At 36.7% G+C, this 15829-nt stretch overlaps 1 protein-coding gene across 1 annotated transcript in view; it reads left to right on the forward strand.

Annotated features, from left to right (window-relative positions):
- COPB2 (coatomer protein complex subunit beta 2) overlaps positions 1-15829 on the forward strand; it is a 31916-nt gene that overhangs the window by 7668 nt on the left and 8419 nt on the right. The window contains exons 3-15 of the mRNA XM_003265297.4: positions 2435-2521; positions 2728-2854; positions 3714-3862; positions 6279-6425; positions 7301-7400; positions 8062-8204; positions 8458-8657; positions 10038-10148; positions 12300-12388; positions 12477-12583; positions 13555-13698; positions 14681-14811; positions 15050-15257. Coding sequence (XP_003265345.1) covers positions 2435-2521; positions 2728-2854; positions 3714-3862; positions 6279-6425; positions 7301-7400; positions 8062-8204; positions 8458-8657; positions 10038-10148; positions 12300-12388; positions 12477-12583; positions 13555-13698; positions 14681-14811; positions 15050-15257 — 1743 coding nt within the window. The remainder of the gene's footprint in view (positions 1-2434; positions 2522-2727; positions 2855-3713; positions 3863-6278; positions 6426-7300; positions 7401-8061; positions 8205-8457; positions 8658-10037; positions 10149-12299; positions 12389-12476; positions 12584-13554; positions 13699-14680; positions 14812-15049; positions 15258-15829) is intronic.

Raw genomic sequence — 15829 nt, forward strand, 5'->3', positions numbered from 1 at the left:
TCCTTTCCGTTTAGTTCTTGAGATGTTTAAAATATTTCTGATTTTATGTTTAACAGATATGTTGGTGTCCTCTCTCTCTGATTATTCCTAGGGATTCCTCTCTTATCAACTACATTTACCTATCCCTCAGCTCTATCACTTGATCATGGTATGTTCTAAAGCCCAGGCGTACTTCTCTTATCTTTCTCTAGGCTTTATTGTAATATATCTCTGCTTTATCTGCATTTCCACTTTGCCTCCTTTTTCTCTTCTATACCTTTTTCTGCCCTATGACAGGACCATCTGCTTCCCCTTTCATAATTCATCTCAGTGGTAATTTCATATTTAATTTCCTTCTTTCTTCTAAGAATGGAGGTTCTTTGAGGACAAGGATTACCCTCATCTTATTTCCCACTGTTGGTCCAGTGCATGAGGCACTACCTGGTACACTGTCAGGCTCCTAGTAGATAGTAAGTCTTTGTTGAATGATTGATCTGTCTTTGGTTCTCCCTGTTTTTTCCCTGTGTTTATATCACCAACAGTATTTACCACTCCTTTATTGAGAGCAAATTCTTGAGCGAGCCAAAAAGGTTTTTGGAAGTAAAACGGTTTTTAGATGTACTTGAATTTCAAATAAGGAGATACTATATATTCTTTGAGGTGGTACATGGAGTGGTTTAAAAAACATAGTATTTTAGGATTTGAAGCCAACTTGCTGATTAAATTATATAGGCAAGCCTTTTAACCATGCTGAGCCTCTTTATTTATCTAAAGTGAAGATGATATTATTGCCTTGCCTACATCACAGGATTGTCAAAAAGATAAAATAAAATTAGATAAAATTGTGTATGAAACCTATAAAGTACCATATAAGTATTAGTCATTAGTTATGCTTTCCTAATCTACGTTGAGTATTTGTATGTATTGCGTGTGTAGCTTTTCTTACTCTTTATTTGCATCAGTCATAGCCCCTAACGTGGCGTTGAACCTTGGCTATTTGTTCTGCAGCTGCTTTATTTTTACTGCTCAGCAGATCCCTGGATTTGTTGGCTCCTCATGAGCTTTTGTGGATTTTTCTGCCATGTTATAGATTGCATGTTCTGTCTACTCTCAGTGTCTGTATCATAGTCAGCTGGTAGTGATTCTACAGGTTGGAGTTGAAGTGCCTACTCATTCAGCCTTTGTCTAAAGAATCTTTGAACTCTGGCTTGAAAAGTCAGAGTAGGACAGTTCTTATGAACCGGTCCCTATTACTTTTTTAGTGCACATGGTTAATCAATCAGTAAGATTATATTGTGTTTCTTAGTTATTTCATTTTTGCTCTCTGATACAAAAAAGGATTGGAAAATAATAGTTTGACTTTCAGACTTTTAAGAACAGGCATCAAAGAAGGAGAACAAAGAGGTACCATTATCTCTTCTCTTTCTAGGAGGGTCTCTACCTTTATCCTATGTGTATAATTCCATTCTGAGCAGCTCGGAGGAACATATAAGTCACTGTGTTTTCATATTTTATTAAAAAGAAATAATAACATTTGTATGGAATCATATTGCTAAAGCATGCAAAAGAATCGTACCTTATTCATGAGTCACTTTTATGGGTTTCAATTTCAAAAAGACTGACTAGGTGCAGTGGCTCATGCCTGTAATCCCAGCACTTGGGAGGCTGAGACGGGTGGATCACTTGAGGCCAGGAGTTCGAGGCCACCCTGGCCAACATGGTGAAACCCCATCTGTACGAAAAATACAAAAATTTGCTTGGCATGGTGGCGCACACCTGTAAGCCCAGCTACTTGGGTAACTGAAGCATGAGAATCACTTGAACCTGGGAGATGGAGGTTGCAGTGAGCCAAGATTGTGCCACTGTACTGCACTTCAGCCTGGGTGACAGAGTGAGACTGTCTCAAAAAAAAAAGAAAGAAAAAGAAAAAGAAACTAAGAGCTAATTCATTCAACAAATACTTATTACACACTAATTATGCTCCAGCCACTGTTCTAGCCTCTGCCTACACAGTGTGAAAAATATTCCTGCCTTTGGAGAGCTTAGGAGGAAAGATTGGCACGAAACATAATTATGAGGTGCTACATTATGAAAGGGAAGTACAAGTTTCCATGGGTGGATTTTCAAGGCAGAGAGAACAAGAGCAGAGGTGAGGCTGGGAGTAGCCAAAGGTGAAGCTGGAAAAGGGAGGGAAGTGCTGGAGCACAGAGGATCCGGAATACCATCTTGTGGATATTTGTTTTCTCTTATCTTTTAAAAAGTGTTGTAATTTTGAATCTATTAAAAGATAGTTGGTCTTTATTAAAAATTTGAATGTTGAGCTTTTATATTTTAGCCTGAGAATATATTAAAATGAGAAGTGATCTTAAAAGTTGAATGTTTGAAATATAACAGAGTAGATTTTATGGTTTATTTTCTTATAGCTCAATTTGTGTATTCTTGTTACATTTTAAAGACACTGGTGAAGACATTTGAAGTATGTGATCTTCCTGTTCGAGCTGCAAAGTTTGTTGCAAGGAAGAATTGGGTTGTGACAGGAGCGGTAAGTAATTAATATGAATCTCTGTTCCCATTTTCTGAATTGGTCAATGATTATGTAAATTTGTTGCAGGATTTTGATTCCCGATTTGTTTTGTTAGTTGCAGCAATGTTTTGAAGCATAAACTTTATTCCTTGAGCCTGTGATATAGTTTTTTTGTATAATTTACTTGATAACAGGGATGATGGTTTTAAAATTTCTGTTTCTAGGATGACATGCAGATTAGAGTGTTCAATTACAATACTCTGGAGAGAGTTCATATGTTTGAAGCACACTCAGACTACATTCGCTGTATTGCTGTTCATCCAACCCAGCCTTTCATTCTAACTAGCAGTGGTAAGAGATGACCTTTTTTGGTTATGTGCGTCTCTTTGGGTAATTCATTTTTATTCACTGAGACATGCTATGCTTTAACTGCTATTACAAATAAAAATCTAATTCCAAGCAGCCTTTAAACTATTTAGATCCATTACTGTGCTGTTGATGCTGCTTGTGTTTGTACTTTAATGAAATATCAACTGTACTTAGGATTTGTGTAATGATTGCTCCAATTCCTGTCAGAGAAGACCTACAAGTCTAGATGTTTGAACATCTGCTGAACAGAAAGATTATTTACATGTTGACAAGTGAGTTTTTGGCAGATTGCCATAGACCCTACTCAGTTCAATCTTTATATTCAAACTAGTTTGCTCCTTGGTATTGTGTATAAATAGTAGACCTCTTGGAGGACTGGAAAAAGAAGTAGCACTGAATTAGTAATAGCTCTTTGAAATGTCTTTAAATTAAAAATTGAGAAGTAATTAAAAACTTTTTAAAAACCAATCTTGTGAGGGCAAATGCTTGTTCTCTACATAGTCATTGCTATCACTATTCAGTCATGCTTAGATTCTAATCAAACTTATATTACTCTTTGGCCATTCTTTAATGCCCACTGAATTTTTAAGTTTTTTCACAGAATTTTTATATTTTCTATTTCTAATCTATTTTATTTATTGTATCTCCACTTTTCTGTAGAGAGTTAAATTTATTTTTAAGATAAATAAGCATTTTGAAAACTCTATTTGGTTTTGATTCTATTTCTGTAAGTCATGGATTATGTGGTTTGTGTTAGGTTTGCTTCTTCTAAAGGCCGTGTCTTAGTTATGAAGTGAAAAAATAGAAACTACAACTAACTTGAGACTTTCTTTTGGCCTAGATGACATGCTTATTAAGCTCTGGGACTGGGATAAAAAATGGTCTTGCTCACAAGTGTTTGAAGGACACACCCATTATGTTATGCAGATTGTGATCAACCCCAAAGATAACAATCAGTTTGCCAGTGCCTCTTTGGACAGGACTATCAAGGTAGGGCATCCACATTTTGTGTCAGTTATCATTATTAGTGAACTATACTTGCCTTGGGTGTTTTACTGTTGACTGGCCAGAAATTTACCCATCTTAAAAGTTTTTCTCAAAAGCCTGTTTTGAAGTCAAAACAGGATTTCACATTTTAATCCAAACGACATGTTCTGTTTAGAAAAATATTGTGGCAACTCAGTGCTCTTAATGAGGAGCGTTTTTCTGTGTGGAAGCAGCATGTTATAAAAATTTTTTAGCCTTTGGAAACCCAGAATAAGAAAAATGCCAGTATCTTTTTAGGATACCACTGTCCTCTCCTTTTAGTATTCATTGTTGACTTCTGCTCATCGTTCATCTATTTTACATTTAAATTCCATATGCCTCTGTTCTCTCTTTCTTACTCCATTTCACCACACTGCTGTCTGTTATCTTTCTGAAACATAGATTGCATCTTGTCAGTTCCTGATCTAAGGATAAAGTCCAAATGCCTTAGTGTGGAATACAAGGATTTCCAGGACTAGCCTGGGCTAGTATTATGCGACATCTCCTAAAACCCTGGTCTATTCACCATCCTCTAGAGTGGCTATGTTCACAAAACCTTACTTCATTGAACTGTTCCGTCTGCCTGCACTTCTCTTTATTTTCCTGTTTTGATTTATTTTCCTCTGGAGAATTACTCAGCTTTTAAGGTTTAGCACAAATATTTACTCTTGAGAACCTCTTGTCAGACATCCACTTCACCTCTAGACAGAGCCAGTTATGCTTATCCCATTTCTTCCGTTGCTTTTTGCCTCTGTTTCAGCCTTTCTTAGATTGAATTATAATTACACGTTTTTGGAAATCTTTATCCTCTGAAATACTGGATTTGGGGGATAGAAACTATATGTCACTCCCTTTCCCCAAACATTCAGTAGCAAACAGCAAAGTGCCTTACCTGACCTAGATGCTTAATACATGTTGCAGTGAGGGCAATCCTGCTCCTTTTTTTTTTTATCATAATATTTAAAATATTTCCATGCCAGTCACGATGGCTCACGCCTGTAATCCCAGCACTTTGGGAGACCAAGGCAGGTGGATCACAAGGCCAGGAGATCGAGACCATCCTGGCTAACATGGTTAAACCCCGTCTCTACTAAAAATACAAAAAAATTAGCGGGGTGTGGTGGCGGGCACCTGTAGCCCCAGCTACTCAGGAGGCTGAGGCAGGAGAATGGCATGAACCTGGGAGGCAGAGCTTGCAGTGAGCCGAGATTGCTCCACTGTGCTCCAGCCTGGGGGACAGAGCAAGACTCCATCTCAAAAAAACAAACAAACAAATAAATAAATAAAATAAAATATTTCCATATGCATTGACTTAAATTAACTTTTGCTTACACATTTGCTTTCACCTATATAAAACACTGTTAGTAGTGTCTGAATATCTTAGGGTTTTGACCTTAGCTATTTTGCCTTTGATTGGATTATCCTTGCTTTTGACATAGATCAACTTTGAAATTAGTTGTAAACTTTTTTTTACTAATTTAGGTTTATCTTGAAAACAATAATTGTCTTATCTTCAGTTCCAATAAAGTTTATTTTGTACAGTAATTGATAAACATTTGTTACACGTTTATACTCCCCACAGGGCCTCCCATATAGTAGGCACTCAGTAAATATTTGTAAAGATAAAGCTTAATTCTGTGCTGTGGTAATTTTTAACAATTTTCTACACTTTAAATTTTTAATTAGGCAGTAATTTTCTCCTTTTAATATGCCTTTATTTATTTACTTATTTATTTATTTTGGAGTTACGGTCTGTGTTGCCTAGGCTGGAGTGCAGTGGCATGATCACAGCTCACTATAACCTCAAACTTCTGGGCTAAAGCAATCCTCCTGCCTCAGCCTCCTGAGTTGTTAGGACTACATGCGTGTGCCTCCACGCCCAGCTAATTTCTTACTTTTCACTTTTTTGTAGAGACAAGGTCTTGCTGTGTTGTCCAGGTTGGTCTTGAGCTCTTGGGCTCAAGTGATAACTTCCATCTCGGCCTCCTAAAGTGCTGGGATTACAGGTGTGAGCCACCACACCCAGCCACTTTTAATATATCTTACTAAATCTACTTTCATGAGCTGTATATTAAATCTATAATAAAATAATTTCATAACATCTAGATTCCTGGGCATCACTGTGGATTGACTGAATTACAATCTCTGGAGATAAAGCCTGGAAATTGGCACTTCTTTTAAAGAATGCCATAGTGATTTCGCTCCCTGAAAATTCAAGTAAAATGAGAAAGAACAAAAACCAAACAGGATAAAAAATAAAATTTGATAGCTCTTCTCTCCTGGGCTTTAGCATTTTACATAATGTGTCAGAAATATGGTGGATTTGCCTTTTGAAAAGCAAGGCCCCATATTGACTGGCAGATGCTGTTTCTCTCTGCAGGTGTGGCAGTTGGGCTCTTCGTCACCAAACTTCACTTTGGAAGGACATGAGAAAGGTGTGAATTGCATTGATTACTACAGTGGTGGGGACAAGCCATACCTCATTTCAGGTGCAGATGACCGTCTTGTTAAAATATGGGATTATCAGGTACAGTTTTTCATAACCTTCCTTCCATATGTTAGATATGTTTCTTACTATTTCTTATAGGACAGTTAAGACTTGGGTTGTGGAAATCTGTTCACAGCATAATAACTTAGATCAGTATTTGCACCTAAACTGTGTTTCCAGAATTCTCCATAAAAATGAAAACAATGCATATCAAGAGTTTAAAAATAAAGTGCCAACATGTTCATATTTCATTTCATAATTGCATTTAGAAATTTTAACATTTTAATGTTGAATTATCCTCCATAATCTTCATTGATAGACTTCTATTCATTTTTGTAAGCTAGCAGATCAACAATTGCCAACCATTTTGCCAAACTGTACTCTTGTAAACCTAGTTATGAATTCTTGTTAACATGCTTCCTATCTCTAAGATTTTCTTATATTTTGATATTTTTGTTTTCCACATCAGAAGTTCCCATAAGCAATTAATAAAATGAGGCCTAGAAAGTCAGTTTTTCCTTGAAACATTTTCAGATTTGTGCTTAAATCCAGAATAAAAATATTAAAGGCTAAAGCAGCACTGTGTACTTAGCCAGTGATGGTAGGTGTAAGTTTTAAGGGGAAAATCTATTATCCTGAGAATTTGGGGGAATAATATTCAGACGAAAGCCTTCTTGGGTTTTTTCCCCTTCTTTAAATATGATAGTTACATTTACGTTTATTTTACAAAGTAATTAGATAAAATATTCATATATACAACAAGATCATCCTATTTCAAAAATTTCTGTATTGGATATTATTTAGATTTTCATGACTACTATCATTTATAATGTATCTGTACATTGAGAAAATTAAGGGTGGGCTGGTTACATGTTTTTCATTAATAAAAAATGTTTTCTATGTCTTAATTACAGAATAAAACATGTGTGCAGACACTGGAAGGACATGCCCAAAATGTGTCTTGTGCCAGCTTTCATCCTGAGTTGCCAATCATTATCACAGGTTCAGAAGATGGTAAGTTAGAAGGGTATGTTTATTCCTATGCTGGTAACTACTCAGTGGGCATTTAAAGCAAGTAATGTCTCTGCATTATAATTGGAGGTTTCCAAGGATTTTGATATTTTTATTAAAGTACCAGACTTAAGCTATAAAAGAGTAAAGGGGCATTGTTTTCATCATCATCATCATCATCATTCTCATGTATTTTGATTCTGTCACTTAAATAAGAGGACCATCGGCTGTCCTAAAGAAAAACTGAAAAAGCATGTGCTTTGGAGTCAAACAAACCTGGGTTCAAAATCAGGCTCTGTTATGTCATGAATGTGGGTTTGGGCAAATTATGAAGTGGAAACATATATATCTGCTTCATAGAATTATAGTGAGAAGAAATCATGGGTAGAAAGCATCTGGCACATAGGAAACACTTTACCCAGGAAATCCTGTTATTATTTCATGTTTAAAATCATAATTCTTAGTTTTTGTTTCTTACACGTTATGTGTTATGTTTATGTTGCTTTTAAAAATCATTTAAAGACAGTAGATCAAAAAATTGGTCATTAAGCTGCCAGGAAGTGTTACCTATTTGAATAGAAAGACGTCTATGGGTCTCTTTCACCTGACACAGTTTATTGTCGGATGTTCGTATCAAAAGGGAGTATTTACATTGTTCTTTTAGGAACAGTACGTATTTGGCATTCAAGCACCTACCGGCTTGAGAGCACACTGAATTATGGAATGGAGAGGGTATGGTGCGTGGCCAGTCTAAGAGGGTCAAACAATGTCGCTTTGGGCTATGATGAAGGGAGCATCATTGTTAAGGTAATTATACTATCCCTCTCAGTAGGTGGACATAGGCAAAACCATTTTCTTTGTATTTTAGTACTGTCATCTTCCAAGTAATCAGTTTTGTAAAACTGGCACTTCTTTCATTAAGCACTAGACATTAAGCAATGAAGATTTAAAGTGGAAGAAAGGAAATGGAGCTCTCTGTTAGGTGAAAAAAATAATCTGTTTTGTTTTGGTTTTATTCATTTTCCTTTTCATTGCTGAGAGCTATTTTTCTTTCTTTCAGCTTGGTCGGGAGGAACCTGCCATGTCCATGGATGCCAATGGAAAGATAATTTGGGCCAAGCATTCAGAAGTCCAGCAGGCCAACCTAAAAGCAATGGGAGATGCTGAAATTAAAGATGGTGAAAGATTGCCACTGGCAGTAAAGGATATGGGCAGTTGTGAAATATACCCTCAGACTATTCAGCACAATCCTAATGGGCGGTAAGCCATCATCAAAATTTGTCCCTCAGCTTCTGTGTATGTTAGAACAGGTTTGCAGATCCACAGTCCACTCCTGCCCTGTGGTTGGCATCTCTAATCATTCCTCAATGTGCTTTTGCCCTGGCCTCACAATCCTCAACACAGCTGCAGGCAGCCATGCCACTTGATCAAGTTGGCACAAAAGATGGAGCATGTTTCCCGTCTGGCCTTGTTCTATACCACACAATTTTGAATAGTTAAATAGTACTGTTTCCTGTTATTTCACATGCATTGAGTTTGTGTTCTTGTGTGCTCCTTTGAGGACAAGGAGTATGTCTTATGCTGAGACTTAGTAGGTGCCCTCTCTAAATGCTTGCTGACTCATTGCTCTTTCAAGAAGAAAACCTGACTCTGAGATATGTGTCTTTTGAAAAAGTTTTGGGATTGATAATAATTCTGTTTCTTATTTGTAATTTGAACTGTCAGTTGAATTTCTCCCTTAAGATTTATAAGTCACCAAACATCTTGTGAGAGAAGAGTTTCTAGCACAGTGAAGTCTAAACCTGTGGAGCTTTAAAATTATTTTACAGCAGGTCTGGGCATCTTATGCTGTGCTGAGTATTGAAAAAGACAAAAGATATAAACCAAGTATGCCACCTAGTTCAGTAAATGGTATCCATAATCATTGGTAATATAATTGTCTTATGAAGGTTAAGAATGCATTATGCATATTTCCCTTAATATCATAAAACATTCTTGGCCGTAAGTTTTGCCTTTGGCAGTCTTTTAATACCAGCCTTTACAGTGTTATAAACAACTTTAAAGATAGTTGTTTTATGTCCATTGGGAAAATTTTAGTTGACTCTGCAGCATTCTGTTTTTCTCATTATTTAAATGTTAAAATATCCTCTGTATTTTGCTGAATTTAACAGTCTTTAAAACCTGGAGTGAGATATTTTTATTCATTTGAATGATCAGCTTTAAAATGAAGATAGTCTTTGTGATACTAGAGTGCCTTCCTATGGTATAAATGTCATGAGCAAAGTTCCAGGCATCTTGGTGCTCCACAAATACTGGTTGAATAATTGGAATCCTCCTCCTTTGCATCTCCAGCCATTCTCACCTTCCTGTCTCCAGTTGCCTTTATTTATGAGAAGGCCATTCCAATAACATTTCAGCAGTAATGCTATATTCATAATTTCCTTTTAAATTTGTTGGATAGAATTTTTGTAACTTTGTATTCAAAGAAATGTATAACTTTTAAAAGATGTTAAATTGTAATAATGAACTAAAATAACATTTGTTATTAGAATTCTTTTACCATAACATGAATTATTGTTTCTTAACTTCTACATGTCTTTGGTCCTCTGTACTTCCCTCCCTGGATTCTGTGATTTCTAGGTTTGTGGTGGTGTGTGGTGATGGGGAGTATATCATCTACACAGCAATGGCATTGAGAAACAAGAGCTTTGGATCTGCTCAGGAGTTTGCATGGGCCCACGATTCTTCAGAGTAAGTTTTGGCTGTATGATAGCCAGCGTGCCCTGATTGCAGATGTGTTGTGTGCTGCTTGAAGACTCTCGAGGCTTGATGTGGGCTGTGATTCTCCATGTTAAAAAACAGTTCTCACCACAGCTGTCCGTTGGAAGATTAGAGTCAGAGGCAACTGTGTAGCGTGAGCTGTCTTTGTGCTTTCTTTGTTCTGTGTTGAGCTGGCTTGCTCAAGCTGATATAATAATTCCATTTAATTGGGGACCCAGCACCCATTTCTTTGATGGAGCCCATGGCAGGACCTAGTGCTTTATGGGCTTAAGGCACAGTAGACCCTCATGTCTGCCTTGGCAGGCCTTGGCATGCCCTCCCTGTGATGTAGTGTCCTGAGATGCTAGCTACTTGGGAGTGATGTTGTGGTTTGATCATTTTGATGAGAAATTTATTAAATCTTTTTTAAAACTTATTTTCTGTGATAGTACCCACCACCCATTCTTAACACATTTCTGTCTGAATTCAGAATGTTCATAAAATGTTCTCATTAAAAGCAGGAAAGATCACTTAACTCTGAGTTTTTTACTGGTCATTGGCTCTGGTTCCTTTTTGATTCCTGTTTAATGCATGTAATAAACATTAGGAGTTTAGTGTTTTCAGACCACACAACTGAATTAAATTTTCACAGTTTTTTTAGTTTTGTTTGCCCCACATTTTATGTTGCATCTTGCCCCCAATAGTGGGGTAACTTAAGCCTCAGCATTGTGTAATAAGATACATTTTTAAAAATGTTACAACAGTAAGATTCATTGAGAGGTATGGAATTGTTCTGATCTTTTCATAAATTTCCTAAATACACATATATATACAGTTCTGTGTATTCAAAGGTAATGTGTTATCTTAAGCAAAATTATAGTTGATGAATTGCCTTCTTTCAGCACACCTCTTCCTCTATTTTGATAGTTCCCTTTTTTCAGCTCTATCCAGCCCAGACCTTGTTCAGCATCTTTCCTGTCCTGAGCAAAGCCCTCATCACATCACTTCCTCACACAATCTCAAATATCCAGGGGCCACAGCCCCTTTATTCAAGGCAGAGGCCTGAATATAAGCAGTTGTTGCTGATGAATGAGCCATTTGTCACAGTTTTTATTATTTAAATCGCCCTTATTGAGGTATAATTTATAGAAGACAGAACGTACCACTTAATTGTACAGCGGTCCCCCCATCTGTGGTTTCCCTTCCTGCAGTTTTAGTTACCCACAGTCAACTGTGTTCCAAAAATATTAAGTGGAAAAGTCCAGAAATAAACAACTCATAAGTTTTAAATTGCCCAGTGTTCTGAGTTGCATGGTGAAATCTTGAGCCATCCTACCTGGACGTGAATCATCACTTTGTCTAGCATATCCACATTGTATATGCTGCCCACCTCTTACATTATAGGAAAAAACATAGTGTGTATAGGGTTCAGTACTATCTGAGGGTTCAGGCATCCATTGGGGCTTAGAACATATCCCTCATGGATAAGGGAGGACTACTGTTCATGTCAGTAGATTTGGGCAAATGTATGTAATCCGTAACCACTAACACAATCAAATTATAGAACATTTCTATCATCCCCCCAAAATCCCCTTGTCTCCATTAACAGTCTGTCCACACCCCCCACCCACGCATTCCCCAGTCCCAGGCAAACACTGATGAGTGCCTTTTGTCACTATATAGATTAGAGTTGTCTTTAGAGTTTCATATAAATGGAATCATACGGTATGTACTCTTGTGTCTAGCATCTTTTGTTCAGTATAATGTTTTTGAGATTCATCCATATTCTTGCCTGGATCAGTAATTGGTTTCTTTATTTGCAGAGTAGCATTCCATTATATGAATATATGGTAATTTGTTTAATCATTTGCCTATTGTGGACATTTGGATCATTTTCAGTTTCTAAAGTGGTTTGTAAGCCCTAGTAATTCATGTCATATACAGTATAAAACCCTTTAATCATTTGTCCAACTGTAAGGAGTTCTCTGATCTCTTAGGAAAACAGTACATCAGAGAATCTTCAAATATTTATTCTATATTTTTGCATAATTACTGAAAAATATTTGAAGATATTTCCAACATTTGGTGGAATTATGATTTAGTATATAACATGTTATGTTTGCCTTCCCTTTTTTCTCCCAGGTATGCAATAAGAGAGAGCAACAGCATTGTAAAGATATTTAAGAACTTTAAGGAAAAAAAATCATTTAAACCAGATTTTGGAGCAGAAAGTAAGTGTGGTCTACGTATGATACATTTTTAAATTCTTTGTAATGGCTCAAAAATGCCTAAGCAAAACTCTTTTTATGTTCCCTTTAGGTATCTACGGCGGCTTCTTATTGGGAGTCAGATCTGTAAATGGCTTAGCCTTCTATGACTGGGACAATACAGAACTCATACGAAGAATTGAAATTCAACCCAAACATGTGAGTTTCCCCTCCATTGTTGTTTTTGAAATATTTATTTTTGTGATGATTTCTGGGTCCCTAAGGCCAAGAAGTGTGTTTTGTACCCTGCTCTCCCTCTTCCATTATCAAAAGCCATTTAAAATATAAAACAGCACTTAGAATTTAAATAACTTCTTATACTTTTGAAATATACATTGTCTACGGCCTCATTAGGCTACGACAATCCTGATTTTCTGAGCAATTGGAGGTAAGTGGCAGTGCCATTTTGACAGGAAAAAAGCATGCCTTGAGAACAACAAGTCAGAGAATTCTTGACTTGGAAATGCCTTCTTCCACATAGTTCAGAAAACCTTTTCATACGTTTTGATGATAGCTGCTTGAACTTGAGGTGACCATCTCCAGTGACAAAGTGTTTACCTTTAGAACTGCCCGCTGCTTTGACAGTTTTCACTGTCAAGAGATTATCTTTGGAAACAAACCAGCTTTTCTGGGGTCTGGTTCTAGAGCACGCATTCTCAATGGGTGTAAACATTGACTTGGGGGCTTACTCTTTATGAATAAAGCATAGCTATACATATGTATATGCATTACATATGTGTATCTGTGGTATTAAAATTTCATTGGGGGAGGCGATTAGAAAAATGTCCAGAAAGACTTCTAGGGATGGTGGGTGAAAATGAAAAAAATAAAAAAGGTGATAAACACTGTTCTAGAGCAATAAGGAATAGGTACTGGTCCTCTGTGTAGCACATTCAGTGTTTACTGACAGCTCTCCTTTCCTGTCTCCCTTTGGTCTTTCCATTGCTAGGCTAAATAGCATAGCCACATAATAACTGGCCACCCTCCCAAATAATGCCACATAAAATTGTTAAGTGAATACTTATCATCTTGATATAAGAAGATAAATGTTGTAAGAAACCAAGTCTGTGCAGTTTGTCGTATCCACTCAGAAATCCCAATCAGTTGTCTATGATTCTGTTGTGTTGCAGATTTTCTGGTCTGACTCTGGAGAGCTAGTCTGTATTGCTACAGAGGAATCATTTTTTATCCTTAAGTATCTGTCAGAAAAAGTCTTGGCTGCACAGGAAACACATGAGGGAGTTACTGAAGATGGCATTGAAGATGCCTTTGAGGTAATTGCATCAGCACAACTTTCGCTTTTAGCTTTGTTTTTAAATGATTTATATTCTTACAACAGACTTTACTGATTTTAACATTTCATTATAAATTAGGTGTGGGGAGACAGCTTTTAAGGATTTCTGGTGAAATGTGAAAATTAAAATCGTAACTCATAGATCAAAATTTGAAAATAAATATGTTTAAAAGAAATTTGTACTTTGATTTTAAGAATTCTTTAGACTTACTTTGATATCTTTCAGTAAAGAAATTATAGTTGTTTTGGTCCTAAGACTATTTAGTCAGTGATTTAAATGAGCTCCCAAATGGTAAATCATTTATTGTGCAGATGTCCTAGATTTTGTGAAATACTTAATATTTCATTGTCATGTTATGAAGGGTCTAAGTTTAGATCAGTATTCTTTTATATCATGATTTTGACCCAACAATGAGATTTCACATTACAAATACTAATCTAGGAATCTGTTCTTTTTTTTTTTCTGCTTTGAGCCTAAGGGTTATATTGAGTAGGAATCTGTTCTTAAATGAAGAAAGAAATTCCAGCGGGGCGCAGTGGCTGACACCTATAATCCCAGCACTTTGGGAGGCCGAGGTGGGCAGATCACTTGAGGTCAGGAGTTTAAGACCAGCCTGGCCAGCATGGTGAAACCCCGTCCCTACGAAAAACATAAAAATTAGCCAGGCATGGTGGCAGGCGCCTGTAATCCCAGCTACTTGGGAGGCTGAGGCAGGAGAATCACTTGAATCCGGGAGGTAGAAGTTGGCAGTGAGCAGAGGTTACGCTACTGTACTCCAGCCTGGGCAACCGAGACTCCATCTCAAAAAAAAAAAATTCCAAGGAAAATTTTTTTTTCTAGAAATAGGAAGGATTTTACTTTGCATTCCTTATTCTACCATATCACCCTCAGATATATTCAGCTTTTTATTGAGAGATTTCTGATGCTGGATAAAGAAATTGTTTTTATTTTTTTTCTGCAGGTTCTTGGTGAGATTCAGGAAATTGTGAAAACAGGGCTTTGGGTAGGCGATTGCTTCATTTACACAAGTTCTGTGAACAGATTAAATTATTATGTTGGAGGAGAAATAGTCACCATTGCCCACTTGGACAGGTACCTGAGTATCATTTTGCATTTGTCCTGAATTTTAAAGTGTGTTTAGAAAAATCTGTTGCTGGCTTGTAGCAATGATAGGCTGATTTTTCAGTGTTATAGTTTTGGTAAGTTGCCTATTGTTAACCAAAATTCTATCAATCAAATGGGAAGGTTTTGAGCAAGAGGGAGGTTGCAGGGTGTGTGTTTGTGTAATTGCAGATTTGAATTTCTAACTTGGTTTCTGTTTCTTTTATAGGACGATGTATCTCCTAGGCTACATTCCTAAAGACAACAGGCTTTATCTGGGGGATAAAGAATTGAACATCGTTAGCTATTCCCTGCTGGTTTCAGTCCTGGAATACCAGACAGCCGTCATGCGGAGGGACTTTAGCATGGCTGATAAGGTCCTTCCTACCATTCCAAAAGAACAGAGGACCAGAGTTGCACACTTTTTGGAAAAACAGGTAAGAGGTTTTGTTTTTTTCCTTTTGTTTTTTAAAACTTGCAATTTGAAAGCAAATTAGTACGGAGTTGAAAAACTTTATTTCTTAACTGCCAGCTGATTTCCTGTGGCAATAGAATTTCTCCTGTGAGTTTAAGGCACTTGTTACAGCATGTGATACACCCCTCTTACACTCTTCCTTCTCCTTTCTCAGTGCCCCCTTTAAATGTTGGAGGTGATTTTCAGTCTTCCTCTTCTGTTCATCACTTTTCCAGTCTCCTGATATTTTCATTTCTACACTGCATTTTTCTCTTTATCCCATCTGCTTTTTAAAAAAATTATGATTAAAATACATATAAAATGTACCATGACATGACTTTTTCTTATGTAGTGTTTTTTAAGCAAAGTTACATATGTACAAAGCATAAAGGAAGTTTTGCAAAGCTTAAGAAAAAATCAGCCCTCCCTCCTTTTTGCTTCCTACTCCCTAGAGGTAATTACTTTATCTAATTCTTTTGGTATTTATTTCCATATCTCTAAATAACTTGAGGTATAGCAGTTTCCTCATTTCTTAGCTTTAGGCATTTCTTGTGA

Source organism: Nomascus leucogenys, chromosome 8, assembly GCF_006542625.1.
Source record: "Nomascus leucogenys isolate Asia chromosome 8, Asia_NLE_v1, whole genome shotgun sequence".
NCBI classification, from domain to species: Eukaryota; Metazoa; Chordata; class Mammalia; order Primates; family Hylobatidae; genus Nomascus; species Nomascus leucogenys.